This window comes from Ursus americanus, chromosome 13, assembly GCF_024610735.1.
Source record: "Ursus americanus isolate L20-20 chromosome 13, mUrsAme1.1.p, whole genome shotgun sequence".
NCBI classification, from domain to species: Eukaryota; Metazoa; Chordata; class Mammalia; order Carnivora; family Ursidae; genus Ursus; species Ursus americanus.
The window spans coordinates 33,035,482-33,054,477 of record NC_142139.1 but is presented as its reverse complement, the minus strand read 5'-3'; the positions used below and the strand labels follow the sequence as shown (position 1 = coordinate 33,054,477).

Here is an 18,996-nt window from a genome sequence, read left to right as displayed (position 1 = left end):
AAAAATAGGCAGAGAGGAAAAACTCCATTAGAAAAATAGTCATTGAAATAAAGAAACTCAATAGCTGGAATAAGCTCTATAAATGGGTATCTTTGAAGAAAAAATTAATGAGTTGTAAGACAATATTGATGTTTTCCCCGTAGATCTCCACAGGCTTTGCTCCCTCATTTCCTTTATGTCTTTACTTCATCTTCATGTTCTCATTGAGGCCTTCCTAACCCATCTTATTTAAAATTGCAAACCACTCCCTCATACTTTATGTCCTTCCTATCTACTTTTTTTCCCAAAACACTCATCACTATTCAAATACTAAACAATAATTTTAATTATCATATTTAATAAAATCTAAAACAAAATCAATTTTAGGATGTATAATTAGTTCATGTACCACTAAGGCAGGAAAAGTCATGCCAATTAAACTGAAATACCAAGTGACTGTATTTTATTCTTTTTAATATCTCTGAAATCAGGATGCATCTTGGAATCAATGAGATATGTTACTAATTTACTGTCTTCCTCTCCATCTAGAAAGTAAGTCCATGAAGACAGATTTTTTATCCATTTGTTCAAGGAGGTTTTGAAACACTGCCTAGCACTCATGGTAAGTAAGTGTCCAGTAAATACGGTTTGAATAAATGAACAACTGAATTAAGAAAAGCATGAAAATGCTGAGGATAAATAATATTAGGTTTATACCTAGAAATATAAGAATAAATGGAAAACATCAAGAAGAAAGAGCCATAAACATTACCAGAAAAGCCTAACTACTCAGAAAGGAACGACAATTGGATTGACAGCAGACTCTGTATCAGCAACAGTAAATGCCAGAAGACAATGCAGTACTATTTTCAAAATGCTGTGAAAATGACTATCAAATTAGAATTCTGCATTTTACCAAATCATCTATTGAATAAGGAAGAAAAAACATATTTTAAACAGACAAAGGTAGAGTGTATTATCCAGAGATTCTGACTGAAAGAGAAAGTAAAAGTATGTACCTAACTTAAAAAAAAAACAAAACCCAAAAAACCCAGGGAGAAGAAACAGGTTGCAGGAAACCATAATGAGTAAGGAAATTAGAAAAATATATTGATAATCCAACCAACTTCTTACTGTACAGTAAGTGTACAGGTGTATATTTTTGGAATTAAAGAAGGCTGAACTGAAAATGTATGTTTAATTACTGGGATGCCTGTCAAACCTATATAGTAAGGTAAATCATTCCAATTAATTTGGAGAATATGTATTTCATTCTATGATTTCAGTTTTAAACATCTAAGTTTTTCATTACCCACAAAATACAACAAAACATCTCCTCCCAAATCAATAACACCATCTACAGTGTCATGAAGAAGTACCTGCAAAGAGCTTGGGTCATACTTGCATCTTTTACATTTGGGTCCGTAGTTAGGCTCCTGATGAGAACTGTAATCATCTGAAGAGGAATATGCTGCACAAGGCTTGCCAATGCTACAGAAGGTTCAAATGATGTATCTATTTTTTTAATTAAAAAGAAAAAGGAATATGGCAAGAAGATTCAAGTGAAGCATTTAGAGAGAAACAACAATTTACAAAAACAAAAAATTTACTTGCAGCAAAGGTGTTACTCAGGAAGCAGTTATGCTCTACCTCATGGGTAGACTCTAATGTACTAGGAATGTTAAATTACAGAAATGAGAGATGAAGGGTGAGTAGCAATGACTGCTCATTATAGAGAGAACTACTGCAATATAAAAACTACTGTTCACTATCACCATATTTAGTCCATAAGTTACTTTATTTTCCTGCATTATTAAATATTAAGTCACTGTTGTGTTAAAATATTCATTTGTAAGTCAGTAGTCAGAAAAGAAATTCAAGGTATCATTTAAATTCCCACTTTAGACTTTCCAAAGTAACTTATAATTATTAACTACAGGAGTCATTATACTATTCTAAGGAAGATTTTTTAAAAATCTCTTAAAGTAGTAAAAATTAAGGTAAATTTTGAGGGGACTATACCTTAAACTATAGAGTAATTAAGCAAATTCAAGGCATGCAGCTTTACTGCTACTGTTGAAAAATTCTGGGGAAATCTAACAGTTCTAGCAACACAGGTAATACAAGAAAAATTACAATAAAAAAATAAAACAACTCAGATACTGCATATATATAGTCAACTCAGATACTGCATATGTATAGTTGGTAATTCTTTCCTAAACTTATTTCATTCATCAGAACACATGGAGCTTGTTAAAATTCTACTCTTATTTCTGGTTCCCAAGATAAAAGACACCTCCTTCACAAGTTCAATTTCAAACAACAGCCAAGGAGAATGGCTGTACCAAATAGAGAAGGAAGCGAACACAGTTTTGGGTCTATTGTTTTACAACTTACAGAGCTGAAAGCTCTGCGTCCAAACAAGGAATGTAAATGCAAGGTAAAATCCCTAGTGAGAAAGCATTTTCTTGCCAATTATCACTTAACTCCTTCCCGCCTTCTAAGGATGTAGTTCATGGGCTATACACTGGGCACAAAAACACCTATTTAAGTCCTCATATCTTTCCTTTCCCTTCTTCTACCTGTACCCTCTCTCATACACTATTGTAGAAAAAAATGTCAATATTCAAAAACTACACAGTTAACTGTGATAATCCAGTAATAAAACAAATCACACAGCCCATGAATAAAAAAGTGGGAAAATTAAAAAGCGGGAAAAACTCGTAAGGACAAGATGACAGAGTCACAGTACAATAATAATATGGTAAACATTATTATGCTATCATTAGTCACTAATGAATAGAAGCTTTATTTAGTAGCTGTCATCCTCAAAGCATTCCATAACTTCAGCAAGAGGCTTGGTAATTAAGCAACTTATTTAGTGCCAAAGGTCTTAGACCTCGGTGTTTTCAACATTTAAAATAGGAACATTGCCTTTTTTTTCTCTTAAAGGTACAAAGTGGCAGCCTAAATTGGGAAGTGGTTGGGAATAAAACTTTGGATGAGGGTATTAAGATCTGTTCTCCATTAAGAATGTTTTCAGGGCAGAGAGAAGCAAACACGGTGTATGTCTAAGAGACATACTGAATTTCCAAGAGAGATTTTTCTGGAATATAATGACACTTACCTGTGGAAGAAATGCTTGCAAAAACTTCTTGCAGGGAAGGCAGGAGTGTGGAGGGCTCGGCCTTCCAGATGTTCTGCAGCAAGTTACTCACTTTTGTCACCTGAGAGACATATTCCCGCAGCTCCTTCTCCTGGGTAGACACGCACTGGAAATGGCCTATTGTTCGAACAAGCTGTTGACAGAAGGTGATGGACAATTTCCCCTTGGGGATGCACTGCACGAAGTCGGTCAGGAGGTCGCTCAATCGGGCGCACAGCTGCGGCTCCGGCCTCTCACACACCATGCGTAGCACCTCCACTTGCAGCAGGCTGAAGAGGTCCAGCACGGATGGGCAGCTCATGATCAGCTTCAGGCCGTTGTGAATGTAGTCCAGAATGGCTACGTCCTTCCTGTCCAGCGAGTGGTAGCCCTGCTGAAGGAGGCCCAACACGAATGTCTTGTTGAAGAAGGACTCGAACTCTGGCCGGTGGTATCGTGCATAGGCCTCCAGCACTTGGTGCCCCACCTGCCGCTGAAAGGGGTCTTGGCCCTCCAGGATGAGCCGGGTGGTCAGGTCAAACATGGCTTCACACTGCGCTTCGTCTAGCCAATGCTCCGCCGATTCCACCACCTTCCGCACAATCACCCGCTTTAGGGGCAGTGGGTGCGAAGAACTCACCAGGCCCTCCAGGATCTTGTCCATTGTCGCCAAACTGCAAGGCCAGGGCCAGGGGGTTAGGAGTGGAGGGCAACAGTCCCGACGTGGGGCAGGAGAGTCCCGCGGCAAAGGTGAACTTGGAGCGCAGCAGCGGGACCGACCACCGCCACCGCAGTCTCAGCAGCCACATTTATCGGGCAGAGGGGCCCATCCAAGCGCGGGCGGGAGGTGGCAAGCCTGGGGAGCGTAAGAACCGGCACCGCCCGCGGCGGGCCTAGGGAGCCAGAGGCTCGCACTCCGCCGCCGCCCCGGGCCCGCGCTCCCTCTCAGCATCAGCGCGGAGGGGATGGCGAGGACCCCCGGCGGCGGCGGTCACTCAAGGCCCGTGGCTGCCAGCCAGTAGGTGAAGGAAGCGCGCCTTAGCGTCCCAAGACAGGTGTGGACGTCCGGACTCAGCAGGTCGTAACATGAAACCAGCCCAGGACGGAGTCAGAAGCCGCTGTCACTGAAACTGCCGGGTCAGCTCCGGAGAAGATAAGGAGGTGAACCCCCCTTGACCCGGATTCAGAAGTTCCCGCAAACAGGAAGTGAAGGACGGAGGTCCCTTCTGAAAGGCCCGACCTCCGGCCCTCCTGCCCTCGGGCCCTCCGCCCCTCCGCCCTTCCACCTCGGTAGCCACCTCTCTCCCTCTCCCCCTTCTCCCCTCCTCGCGGCCACCTTAGAGGCTACGCTTTAGCCCCCACCCCGCCCCGCTCCGCCGCTGCTGCGCAGGCGCGGCCGCTTCCAGTTGAGTCGTGCGGCGACGCTCGCGTCATTGGGGAGCGTGTGTCGAGTCACAGGCGGTTTTCTGGGCGGCCCGGCTGGGAGCGGACGTTGAGGAAGTGGCCACCGACCTTAGTATTCCCACCTTTCGACCTCTGTAGGTTCTGTGCAGGTCAGGTTACTCGTGAACGCCCGAGGAAGTGCTATTTATGTAAAATTTTGTGAATGAGAAAGTTTTGGAAACGAGAGAAAAACATTTGCGGAGAAACTAAGGAAGAGAACTCAAAACTGTGATTGAGGAGAAATGGTTTCGGTCTTGGCGCGTTCACTGAGAAATGAGCTAGGGCTCCGAAATGCGAGTGCCTTCTTCTATGTTGTGGTTATTAAAGTAAGAACCATACTGGCAGCTGAGTGCATTTAGTGAGGGTCAGTATTGATGGAGATTTGTTTTATGAAGCCTCTAAGTAACTATCTTTTTAGTGAGCTTTTGGGGCATATTGAGAAACTAAAAGCTGTCCAAAAAATGGTGGAAGAGTAAGGGAAAAGTGGCAGGTGAAAAAGAATGAAAGACAGGTATATATTTGCCTATGTCATATTAAAGAGTACTTTGAAAATAGAAAACCAGGTGAAAATTTCAGTGTTTAATTCCTCATTTTGTTGCACTTCACGCACTAGAGTAATGTTTTGCAGATACTGATTTATAAATTGAAGGCTTGTGGCAACCCTGTGTTAGACAAGACTATTGGCTCTGTTTTTCAAACAGTATTTGCTAACTTCGTGGCTCTGTCACATTTTGGTTATTGTAATATTTCAGACTTTTAAATTATTACTTATGGTAATCTGTGAGCAGTGATTATGATTCACTGGAAGCTCAGATGATGGTTAGCACTTTTTAGCAATACAATATTTTAAAATTAAGGTATGTATTTTTTTAGACATAAAGCTATTGCACACTATATTATACTATAGTATTGTGTAAATATAGCTTTTATATGCCCTGGAAATCCCCAGAATTCTTTTGACTCTTGTGATATACACTTCATACTACAGTGGTCTGGAACTGAACTTGCACTATCTCTGAGGTATGCCCGTATCTGTGCATGCTGACATTGAAGATGGTTTACAATAAATAGCTGCAGTCATCATGCTTGTACTCTTTTAAGGTAAATTCCAAAGATTTACAATAAGAATAATCAGAGGCCTTTAAATTGGAAAAAAAAAATTGCATAATTATAGCCCCGTTCAGGTTTGGCTAAGATAGTTGTGAAATTAGCTATAAATGGCCTCCAATAATGACAAAACTTAAAAGAAATGGTTTAAGATAGAACAGAAATAGAATCAATAGAAATATTTTCCAATAGAAAAATGAACAAAATTCTAAGTTTTTTACTTTGCTAAATATCGTTTTTGCTTTTACCAATTTACAAAATGATTACACCAATATATTTAACATGTCAATTAGGGTAATCTTAAGAATAGCAGTTTAGATGAGAAAGGAGCCGAGCAGAGGAAATTTGAGACTGAGTTAGTAGGAAGAACTTGAAGATAAAAGAGAAATAAGGCAATCAATCAGTCTAAAAGACAATCATGCTAGAGCACAGGAATAGCTTTGGAACTTTTCCTTTTCAAATACATAGAGGGTAAAACTACAGAGAAAAGTTGGACTTTACTGGGAATGGTGCCATACTGGAAGACAAAAATAATGTAGAAAGTAAAACATTAAGAGGAATGAACAGTAGAACTGTGGATTTGAGGGGTAGCAGAGATTTCGAATTAGCCTTAGTGGAGGATTTGCTAGGGAGTCAATTGAAGATGATTGAAGATTGCTGAATAACAGGAGTGAAATAATTACTCCAAAATAGGCAGGGAAAAAATACTGGTTAGTTAAAAACTTAAATCATTTCTGTTAATATTCTGTCTTGAGAAACTGAATGTTGTAAAATAAGATGTCTGAGAGAATATAGTGCCAGTTGTTCTCAGTCTGCATAATACAGATAACATAGTTTCATACTATTAGGCTTCCAAAAGCACCATGACTCTGTATTTTTAAAGTACTTCTTGAGTGATAGATGCATGAAATAAAATATTTAGCAGGTTTTTATGCTAAAATATTCAAAGAATGTTTTCCTGTATTGTCATTGGTAAAAACAAATATACACAATATGCTCTTCTATTGTTCTAAGATTTCATTTGAAAGTGGCTGACTTTACATAATTGATTCTATCCCACAACTAAAAGTTATATACAGTACCATGTTCTTGTTCAACATCTTAAAATATTTTCAAAAGTCTATGAAAAGGCTTTGTTGAAGTGTGTTATGCCACTAATCATTGAATTAGTAAGTGCTATTGCTACAGGCTTTAAAATTTTGTGTAAAAATTTACTCTGAGGCCCCAGTTATGAATTAAATGGTTTTATAAATGTCTTAGATCTGGAAATAGGAGCTAAGTGATGGAGGTGAATGAGAAAAAGCTCAGGATAGGGAATTATCATTTATTAAACACCCTCTATTTGTCTGGACTCAATATAGTATACTTTATTCTTAGTTCTCAAAACTAGACTTTGGAAGTAGACATTAGTGGCTACATTTTATAGATAAGGTAATGAGAGCATGAGAAGTTAAATAAATAGCTATTAGGTGAAAAGTGTGTGTGTGTTTATATGTTTGTGATAGGCAAAGAGAAAAGACATTTTCAAAGGCAGTGGTTTAGAGTTGGCCAACTGCAACAGCACTCTATGAGGTTATCTTTACCAAGGATATTTATATTTCCTTATAGAATCAAAAGCAAACTCATTGTGTAAATTAGAGCTGTGATTAATAAATCATCTTGTGATTAATTACTAATGATCACTTTATGCAGTTTATGTTCATGTACATTTTTTAAATGGTAGGAAGATGGAAAGAAATATACCAATCACTGGTATGATGGGATAATATTTTTTATGATTTAAATAATACACACCAAACTGACCTAACAACTTAGTTTTAAAACCTTCAGTGCTTCCCATCTAATTTGGATAAAATTCAAGTACCTACCATTAACTGCAAGACTTTACATGAAGCAGCCCTTGAGTCTTATCCTACCACTCGCCTCCTTACTATGTGAGTCACACTGGCCTTCTGATTGTTCTTCCTCAGGTCAAACTCTTTCAGGTCTTGGGCTTTTGTACTTAACTGAAACTTTCTTCTCTGGCTACTGTAATTTAAGTCTGCTCAGAAGTCATTTCCTTATAGGGTCAGTTCTAGGTTATCTACCACTCTATGATGTTACTATGTTTATTTCTTTATAGTACTTAACCATCATGTGAAATTAACTTGTTATTTAATTGATTGCAGTCCTCTTCTTTCCTCTAGAATCTAAGCTCCATGAGGTCAAGAAACCCTGTTTCTTAGTAACCTCCATTTCTAGTAGTTAGAACAGTATCTGGCACAAACAATCTAATAATTTATTGAACAAATGAACTTTTTATTATTTTTAACAAAATGAAGGAGTTATTTTTAAAATTCAAAAAAATCAACAAAATAACTTCTAGAAAAGTGAGTGAGTTCAGCAAGGTCTCAGAATACCAGATAATAGACAAAACTCAATTATACTTTTATATACTGACAATGAACGCATGGAAACCAAAATAAAAAATGTAATACTGTTTACAATCACTACAAAACAACTTAGGTATAAATCTTGTAAAACATGGGCAGGATTTAAACTTAGATAAAAAAACACTTAGGAAAGTAATCAAAGAAAATATAAACATATGAAGATACATATTGTTTTCATGAATTGGGAAACTCATAGTAAAGATGTTAATTATTCCCAAACTGACATACAGGTTTAACATGATTTGTATTATAATCCCAGCAAGATTTTTTTTTTGTAGATAAAAGAGTATTCTAAAATTTATATGGAAAGGCAAACTGGAATAGTAAGTGGGAGGAATCACTCTACCCAAATTTAATACTTACTATATATTACAGTAATCAACACAATGTGGTACTGGCAGAGGGATAGACACATAGATCAATGAAACAGGTTAGACTACCCAGAAATACACACACACAAATATGCTCATCTGAATTTTAGCAAGGATGCAACAGCCATTCAATGGAGAAAGGATAGCCTTTTCAACAAATGGTGCTGGAGCAATTGGATATTTATAGGCAAAGAAAAAAACCTTGACTTAAACTTCACACCTTATACAAAAATTAATTCAAAATGGATCATAGATTTAAATGTAAAACGAAATCATAACACTTTTAGAAGAAGACATAGAAAAAAATATTTGGGACCTAGGGCTTGGTAAGAGTACTTTGACATTATACTAAAAGCAAGTCAATAAATTGGACTTCATCATATTTAAAAACTTTTCCCCAGTGAAAGACCCTGTTAAGAGAATGAAAAAACAAGCTACAGACTGGGAGAAAGTATTTGTAAACCAGATATCTGACAAAGACATATTTAGAATAAAGAACTCTGAGAATTCAACAGTAAAAGGCCTTTGTGTATCCAGTGACACTATCAAGAGAGTGAAAAGACTAAACATGGAATGGGAGAAAATATTTGCAAAGCTTACATCTGATAAGTGAGTAATTACGGAATATATAAAGAACTCCAACGCAACAATAACAAAACAATCCAATTCAAAAATGGGCAAAGGAGGGGCACCTAGGTGACTCAGTCAGTTAAATATCTGCCTTCAGCTCAGGTCATGATCCCAGGGTCCTGGGATTCAGCCCTGTGTGTTCTATGTCAGCGCTCCCTGTTCAGAGGGGAGTCTGCTGCTCCCTCTGCCCTTCCTCTCTCCGCCCCCCCCCCGCTTGTGTCCTCACTCTCTCAAATAAAAAAATGGGCAAAGGACATGAATAGAAATGTCTCCAAAGAAGATATTATGGGTATACAAATGGCCAATAAGCACATGAGAAGATGCTTAATATCACTAGCCAGTAGGGGGATGCAAATCAAAACCACAATGAGATACCACTTTATACCCATTAGGATGGGTATTATTTTAAAAAGGGGGGGATAACCAGAGTTGGTGAGGATGTGTAGAAATTGTGCATTGCTAATGAGAATGTAAAATGGCGTAGCTGCTGTGGGAAACGATGATTCCTCAGGTTAAACATAGAATTACCATGTGATCCAATCCAGCAATTCCACTTATAGGTATATGCCCAAAAGAATTGAAAGCAGAGACTCAAACAAATAGTTGAACACCAGTGTTTATAGCAGCATTATTCACAACATCCAAAAGGTGGAAAGAACCTAAATATTCATTAATAGATGAGTGGATAAACAAAATAAGGTATATCTACACAATATTATTCAGCCTTAAAAAGGAGTGAAATACTACAACATGGATCAACCTTGAAAACAATGAGCTAAGTGAAATAAGCCAGACATAAAAGAACAAAAATTTTATGATTCCACTTTTGTGAGGTACCTAGAAAAATCAAATTTAGAGACAGTTGAATAGAAGTTACCAGAGGTTAGGGAAAAGAAGAACTTGGGAGTTATCACTTAATGGGTACAGAATTTCTGTTTGTGAGGATAAAAGTATTTGGAATTGGATAGTGGTGATGATTTCACAACATGTACTAATATTGAACTGTACACTTAAAAATGGTTAAAATAATAAGTTTTATGTATGTTTTACTACAGTAAAAGGTTTTTAGAAAATGGGCAGTAAAATTAAGCAATTCAATTAAAAAGCAAAAAACATGATGACATTGCACTGAAGAGTATACACAGATAGCAAATAAGCACAGGAAAAGATGTTCAACATCAGTAGTCACTAGGGAAATACAAATTAAGACCATGAGGTATCATTACACACCTCTTAGAACAGTTAAGGTAAAAAATAGTGACTATACTAATGCTGGCAAGGATGCAGAGAAACTGGATCTCTCGTACATGCTGGTAGGAATGTGAAATCATTCAGCTACTCTGGAAAATTATTTGGCAGTTTCTTAGAAATTAAATATGCAACTACCATATGACTGAGTTATCGACCTGGATTTTTATTCCAGAGAAATGAGAACTATGTTCATACAAAAACATATACACGAATGTTTATAGCAGTTTTATTTCTAATAGGCAATAACTAGAAACAACCAAAATGTTTATCAGTAGGTAAATGACTAATCAAATTGTGGTACATCCATACCATGGAATACTAATCAAAATAGAAAGGAGCAAACTCTTGATAGACACATCACTTGGCTGTGTCTCAAGGACGTTATATTAAGTGAAAAAAGCCAATCTCAAAGGTTGTATAATGCGATTCCATTTATATAACATTCTCAAAATGAAAAAAAAAATTAGAGATGAAGAATGGATTAGTGGTTGCCAGAAGTTAGGGATGGTGGGATTGGGAAAGAGGAGGGTGTGTATGACTATAAAGGGATAACATGAGTGTGATGCCTTACAATATCTCTTATATTCTGGACAGAGTACATTCCTTATCTCTAGTGTAGACTAGCAGTCTGATTTCCCCTTGATGGTCAAGATCAATCACCGTAGCCAGCACAGCAACTCTTTTCTTTGCCTGTTGATTCATAGGTATGAGTCGTCCAATGTGGCCTAGTGGCATTCTTAACTCTTAGTTCATTGGAATCATTGTGTTTCCTGGTGGAAGCATTCCTCCATTTGGGTCCAAGACTTCTAAACTAGCAAAGCATAAGGTCTCAGTAAGAGGGAACAAAAATTTTGCTAGTAGGTCACCAGGGGTAATAGTGCGTGGTGCCACTCCTACTTCTACCGCTTGATTTCTAGACCTGTGAATCCTGGCTGTGAGAGAAACAGCAACATATATCAGATGTTGATTCAGAGAATACACAGCCTTCTGGAGAATTTTGCTTTAGTCCTGCAAGTTGTCACCTAGTTGGCACTGTAACTAAGTCTTCAAAAGGCTGTTCCACTGTTCTGTCAAGCCAGCTGCTTCAGGATGGAGAGTGGGGAACAAGAGAAGACCAGTGGATTCCATGAGCATGGGTCCATTGCTACACTTTGTTTGCTGTGAAATGAGTTCCTTGATCAGAAGTAATGCTATGTAGTATACCATGAATGTGGGTAAGGTATTCTGTAAGTTCACTGAGAGTAGTTTGGGCAGAAGCATTGTATGCAGAGAAGGAAAACCCATATCCAGAGAAAATGTCTGTTCCAGTAAGAACAAAATACTGCCCCTTCCGTGATGGAAGCAGTCCAGTGTAATCAGTCTGCCACCTGGTAGCTGGCTACCACCTCAGGGAATGGTGCCATATCAGGGATTAATGTTGTCTTTTTTCTCGACAGATTGGACACTCAGCAGTGGCCATAGCTAGGTCAATCTTGGTAAGTGGAAATATATGTTGCTGAGCCCATTATAACCTCCATCCTTATCACCATGGCCACTTTTTTTGTGAGCCCATTGGGTGATGCCAGGGGTGGCTGGGGAGAAAGTGATTGGCCACAGTCTGTGAATCAGTATGTAATCATATGTCTGCCCATTTCTCCTTCTAAGCAAAGTGAACAGTCAGGTGCGCTCCTCAAAGTTCTGTCCATTGGGAGGGTTTCCCTTCACCACGGTCTTTCAGGGATGTCCCAGAAAAAGGGAATGTAGTGCTTCAGCTGTCCACTTTTGGGTGGTGTCTGCATATTGTCCAAAACCATCTGTAAACCAGGCCAGAATCTTCCTCTGTCAACTGATTGTAGGGAACTCACCGTGAGGCCATAGGTGCAGGCTGGGAGAGAGAAGGTAGTGTGGCAGGAGGGAGGACTGTAGTCATTTGGGCCACTTTTACAGGTAACTTGTGCCTTCAAGGCCTGCTTGAGCCTAATCACATATATACCATTTTCACTTGATAATGGAGTAGTACTGTGCATGCCACATTTGTGCCTTGGTGGGTCAGATAACACCCAGTTCATGATGAGCAACTCAGGACACATGGTATCCTGGTGGCTCATGGTTGTACATTCAGTTTCTACTAAGGCCCAGTTGCAGGCCAGGAGCTGTTTTTCAGAGTAAATATTTGCAGAAGATGGCAGAATTTTGTTTTAAAATCCTAGGGGCTTGTGTTGTTCACTTCTAGGGCTTGCCAAAGGCTCCAAATAGCATCTCTCTCTGCCACTGACCTTTCAAGCTCATTGGATATGGTGAATCATATGGCGCAAGTAGCAGAGCTGCCTTCACAGCCACCTGGACTTCTTGCAGAGCCTTCTGTTCTAGACCCCAGTCAAAGCTAGCAGCTTTTCAGGTCACTCAGTAAATTGGATGGACTAAAATGCCCAAATGAAGAATGTGTTGCCCCCCAAATTCAAAGAGGCCCACCAGGGGTTCTGCCTCTTTTTTGGTTGCCCAAGGGGCCAGGTGCAACAACTCATCCTTTACCTTAGAAAGGATATTTAAACATGCCCCATACTACTGGATCCCTAGAACTCACTGAGGTAGAAGTGAATATTTTTGACATATTTATTTCTCACTCTCTGACATGCAGATGTCTTAATAATAAATCCATTTTGTTCACAGGTCCAGTCAGCATAATGTCATCAATATAACAGACTAGTGTGATATCTTGTGGAAGGGAAAGGTGATCAAGATACCTGTGAACTACATTGTGACCTCTAAGTTAGGGCCGGAGAGTTAACAGGTAGGAGAGTGAAAATGTATTACTGGCCTTGCTAGCTGGAAGCAAACTGGTTTTGGTGGTCTTTACTAACAGGTATTGAGGGAAAAAGCATTTGCCAGATCAAAAGGTGCATACCAGATACCAGGGGATGAGTTAATTTGTTCAAGCAATGAAACCACATCTAGTAGAGCAACAGCAATTGGAGTCTCCACCTGGTTAAGTTTATGATAATCTGTTGTTCTTTAAGATCATCTGTCTTCTGCATAGATTAAATAAGTGAGTTGAATGGGGATGTGGGAATCACACTCCTGTAACTTTCAAGCCCTTGGTTGTGGCACTAATCTCTGTAGTCTTTTCAGGAATATGCTATTGCTTTTGGTTTACTATTTCCCTAGGTAGAGGCAGTTCTAATGAATTCCACTCGGCCTTTTCTACCCTAATAGCCCTCACTTCACAGGTCAGGGAACCAATGTGGGCATTCTGCTAGTTGCTGAGTACATCTCTTCCAATTATGAATTCTGGAACTGGAAAAATAACCATAGAATGGGCTAGGAGACCCACTGGGCCCACTGTGAGACAGACTTGAGCTAAAATTCCATTGATCACTTGACCTTCTTAAACTCCTATTCTGATTGGTAGATCACAATGATGTTTTTGGATCTCCTAGAATTAGTGTCAGTTCTAAGTCAGTGTCCAGTAGTCTCTGAAAACTGATTATTTATTTTTCCCACAGTGCAGTTAACCGTAGCAAAAGCCTATAGGTCACTTTGAGGAAGGCTGGGAGAAAGATTAACAGTATAAATTTTTGCCAGTGTACTGGGGTTCTCCCTCAAGGGTACCCAGCCTCCCCTTCATTCAAGGGGTTCTGGGTCTATAAACTGGCTCAACTCTGAGAACTAATTGAGGGGTCATGACTGTTTTGATGACTCAAATTAGACTTTTGTTTACCTGACTTAGAACCTTCCTGTTTATAGATCAAGTAAGAATTTAGTAGGCTTCCTATCGATTTCTCTGTTTCACTTCTAGGAACACTATGATTGACTAGCCAATGCCATATGTCTATGCAAATCAGACTATTCTGTTTGCTGCTTTGATGGCTATCCATTATGGTAACCACACCTTGACTTTGGCAGTTAAGGGCTGCCACTTGACTCCTGCTACCTTGGGATCCAATTACTGTAATTCCATTTAGGTTTTCTAATTTGGTGACTACAGTCCACATTTTAAGGTCTGGCCTATAGAGAAGAGCAATCACTGAACATTTCAAAGATGTGGAGGTTCCCTTCTCATATTTATTTCTCACAGTAGTAAAAAATATGTTCTATGGACCCTTCCGGTATGGGTAAGTAATTATTAAATGACAAGTCCACTTGAACATTCTAATCTCCCTAAGCCTTTGAATCCATTCTTCTGCATTAAAGCAAGGCAGGTGTGGCATTTCTAATTTGCTCACTGTGGGATAATTGAGATTGCTAAAGGAATTAGTGTGGTTAGAAGAAGAGAAATCTCTCTAAGCTGGACACTCCAACATTAAGATATTTGAAAGACTAGAAGGAAACAACAAAAGAGACTATGAAGAAGCTATAGCGTATAGGAGGAAAACCAAGAGAATATGGTATCCTGGGAACCATGTGAAGAAAACAATTAGCTAAATCACTTATTGCTAAATGATCCGATATGATGAGGATTGAGAACTGACCACTGTATTTAATAACATTAAAATGAGTGGTTGGGTGGAGTGGTGAGTATTAAAGCTTGATAGTAGACTCAAGAGAAAATGGGAGAGTGGTGACAGCAATTTTAAACAACTCAAGGAGATTTGCCAAAGAGAAGGGGAAAAAATGGGGTGGTAGCTATAAAGTGAAGCAAGATCAAGCAGAAGTTTTCTTTTAAGTAAAAGAGAAAAAGCATGCTTGTTAGCCAATGGGGAAAAAAATCTAGGAAAGGGAGATTTATTGATATTGGGGAGAGAAGAAAGAATTGCCAAAACAATGCCCTGGACTAAATGGGAAAAGGTAATCAAGGCTTACTATTCATTCATTGCCTTCAATTTACATCATATGGCAATTATTGCTGCTATATGAAAGACTTTCATTATCATAAGGGGATTTTTCTCAAAAGCTAAGCAATATTTTTTTCCCTTTTACCTGAGAAGAGTTTGTGTAGTAGTAGCATCTTCTTGATTTATAGACATTTTACCTATTGTTACATTCAAACAAAATTTTAAACTTGAAATTTGATTTTTAAAAATACCCAAAGATTAAAGCAGTCATAACCAACTGAACATTAATTCAAAATAAAGAAATGGTAGGGGGACTCCAAAAATGGCCCTAAAAATGGACAGAAATGTTTATAGGTACATAAAAAACTATTATGGCTCTCCCTATGCTGCATATCATCCACAAATAATACAAGAAAAAACAGTGGGTGGAAATATTCTTGTTTTGGTCAACCCGCTTATCTTCCCTAAGACTAGACCTGTGTGTCTCCTCTTCACTTATTTATATCAGGGGCTCAGAACTACCATTGCTACTGTTGAATGTTGAGAAAGGAGCAATATTCTGGTTGGGGACAGCTGAGGTGTTGCCTTGCTCAGGGGCATGTAACCACAGGATGGCATAAATAGGAATGAAGTGGAGAGCAAGAAAGCAGGGAGCTGTGCAATGGTTGTAGTTTTATTTATTTTGTGACTGGGGTCTTTGCACTGTCTGAAAACTCATGTTTGCTAAGACAGAGAGAGAGCTGGAATGGATAATTGTGCAATGTTTGTGTACAGGTTTTGAAGATTTAGATGGAAAACAGTACTGAGAACTTTTTCACATAATCTTTAGGTAATTTTTAAAGTTTCTGTCAAGACAATTAGTGTGCAAGACACACTTTGGCATGGCAAATTAGAGAATAAAACCAAGGTCTGTTAATAGGTACCTCGTGGTTTTGTTGTAAAAGTAAATTAAGTAAAATATGCAAAGTACATAGCCGGGTTCTTGGCTTAGGTTGAATTTTCTTTCTTAAGAACTTTCTGAGAAATTATCCTATTCATTTTTTGAATGTGTTACAGAAATAATGACTTCTGGTTGCAACAAACTTCTCTATTATTTAGATAAGATCTTTAATGTTGTACTATCAAATAATCTCAGAGCATCTTGTATCTCTCCTTAGCACTCATCACGATTATAATTATTTTTTTGTAATTCTTGAATGTCTTTCTCTTACACTGGCAGGTAAGTTCCATAAGGACAGGGATCATATTTATCTTGATTCCTGCTTCTAACCCAGCACCCAGCATAGTATCTCCCAAGACTCAGCATTCAATAATTATTAAGTAATTAATCTTGGTTTTAGTAAAGATCCTTTTTGGGGATATGCTCATTTGGCAAAAATAAATATTTTTAGAGAGATTTGACAGGAAATCAATTCTTCAGTGGTATTTTGAATCTTTAGGAATTCTGTGTTCTAGCTCTTTTGCTGTAACCACTATTACGCACACATGTACATGTGTATGTATATATATGAGTTTTCTTAAGAGGATGTGGACATTGCCAATGTGTAAGTTATTAAATATTTTAAATAATGTTTTATTGCCTTTTTTCTGAGGCCTTGTACATACTTTTTCTCAAAGATGTATCACCAGCTAGCTGTATTTCTTAGATAAAACAAGATGTGATAGTCTGTTACAGGTTTCAATATAGAAAAAAAAAATTGCATTTTAGGAAGATGGTACTTGAGGCAGATTTAGCTATATAGCACTTTCATATGAAGAGCAATCCGGAATGTTTATTTGAAATAAACCTTCTAACTCTAAGTGGTGGCAAACAAAGAACCAGAGAATTGGGAACAAAGCAGGGCAAGTTACCTTTCTGTTTTTTAAAATGTTACATATTTTTTTTTTACTTTCAGTTATAGATTAGTGAAGAAAAAATATTACTGTTTTTCAAACAGAAATAGATTGACTCTGTTCTCTCTTTTATGGTGTGGTCTTGGGTGAGTTACATACTTGGACCTTAGTCAGCTTCCTCATCTGCAAAATGAGGATAGTAGCACCTTATTCCCAGGAATGTTCTATGGATTAAATAATCCAGTGTACGTAAAGTGTTTGACACATAATAGCACACAACAAATAATTTCTTTTTCCTCTTTTATTAGTTGGTGGTTTGTCTGAGAAAAAACAGCAATGTGGGATTTTACTGAACCGTACATACCCTTTGGCACTCAGACCAGGAGTCCTCCTTCTCTCCCCTCCCCTCCTCCCCCCTCCCCTCCCCTCCCCTCCCCCCTCCCCTCCCCTCCCCTCCCCCCTCCCCTCCCCTCCCCTCCCCCTTCTCCTCCCCTCCCCCTTCTCCTCCCCTGCCTTCCCCTCTCCCCTTCCCTCCCCCCTTCCTTTCCTTTTCCTTCCTTCCTTCCTTCCTTCCTTCCTTCCTTCCTTCCTTCCTTCCTCCTCCTTCCTTCTCCCTTCTTTCTGAAAAGTAAAGGTGGTTTGGGTTGTCATTTGTTTTTATGAGGAAGGTCACTAGGGGGTGAGGTTAATGAAGGATACATACTTTCTCAACTATCCACATCTAGATCTTGGATTGGTTTAGAAAGCTCAGAAAACTCGGGGGTTGTGGTAGATTTTGGGGAAGAAATTGTTTAGTAAAAGCATTGAGGAAAACAGGTAATGGATTGTTAAATACATTTATTATTCATGACTCCATAATATAGGTGTAAGTGCTAATTATAGAGTTTCTGTATTACGAAGGAACCCATGAAAAGAGAGGGTTTGAACTGGTGGGCAAGCTAGAGTTTTTTTGTTTGTTTGCTTTGGTTGTTAATTTGTTTGTTTGAGATAAAAGGATAGCAAGGATAGTGAGGCACTTTTTTCTAAGCCTGTAGAAGAACTTTGAATGTAATCTATAAGTATATTCTTCCAAAGCCAAAGAAAGCCTGTCCCCTTTTAATGTCATTTTTATAGTAAAGTCAGTGCAACTGTATTTATCTAACCAGAACATTTTCTGCCTAAATGTATCTCATAATTCCATATTTTGGTTCTGGTCAAATCATCTGGAAGTGATGAATCACAGGGATAAATTAACCAAATACTCAATTTAGCTTACAACAGATGCATTTATTCAAATGATTCGTTAGTTCTACTCCAAAGTTTTTTGATTCTTACCAGTGATATGTACCACAGTAGCTTTAACTTCCTATAGATTATTATATGGTTAATAATGGATCTTCCTTATAGAAAGGAAAGAAATTTCAGCTTATCGGTAGTCACAGGCTGCAGGTATTATCTAATTTATTTAAATTTTTATTAGTTGGATTCAAATGCTGGGTCAACCCTATCATTGGATTCTCCTAATCCCTGATTGTTGAAGTATTATTAAGTCAGGAAACTGGACTAATCGACTACATTTCTAGTTCATGTTATCCACTCATGAAATAGGTGTGCTCATTGCTGTTAAACAAGTTTTATGTTGATCTCTAAATATTTCATATTCCCCCAGTACCCAAGGATCCTCTCCCTGCTTTTCTTTGATAATATCCTTCTTTCTTTATTGGAAAGATCGAGGACTATCACATCAATTCTATAAATTTCCCTCTTCACTGGAAAAAAGTTTTTGCGTTTTTATATACTTCCCATCTTCCTTCTAATCTTGGAAAAGAAAGCGTCCTCTTTTTGTTAATTCTGATGCTTGTGCTTTCCATCTCTTCCCACCTTTTAGTGATACTTTGCTTCATCAATTATATCCTTGTATCATCAGTCTCTTTCCAGTCTTCTCACTTTCTCTCTAAGTACATGTTCCTTTCTTTAATCTTGTTATCGTCTTATCTATTTACCCTTTAGGAGCCCATGGTATTTTAACAACACTTTATAAAGTAGCATATGCCTTACACAGTCTAAACTGTATG

General features: G+C 38.3%; 1 protein-coding gene and 1 long non-coding RNA gene across 2 annotated transcripts in view; one reads left to right on the top strand and one right to left on the bottom strand.

Moving 5' to 3' along the window:
• The window catches only part of USP38 (ubiquitin specific peptidase 38), a 31,759-nt gene extending 27,328 nt beyond the window's left edge, over positions 1 to 4,431 (bottom strand). Inside the window, exons 1-2 of the mRNA XM_045798921.2 lie at positions 3,107 to 4,431; positions 1,359 to 1,494 (exon numbers count right to left, since the gene is read on the bottom strand). Of these exons, the coding sequence (XP_045654877.1) occupies positions 1,359 to 1,494; positions 3,107 to 3,788 (818 nt within the window). The 5' untranslated portion in view covers positions 3,789 to 4,431. The remainder of the gene's footprint in view (positions 1 to 1,358; positions 1,495 to 3,106) is intronic.
• A 107-nt stretch (positions 4,432 to 4,538) lies between these two features.
• Positions 4,539 to 18,996, top strand: part of LOC123793254 (uncharacterized) — a 107,753-nt gene continuing 93,295 nt past the window's right edge. The window contains exons 1-3 of the long non-coding RNA XR_006779878.2: positions 4,539 to 4,677; positions 11,795 to 11,833; positions 13,008 to 13,128. This is a non-coding gene — a long non-coding RNA (uncharacterized LOC123793254). The remainder of the gene's footprint in view (positions 4,678 to 11,794; positions 11,834 to 13,007; positions 13,129 to 18,996) is intronic.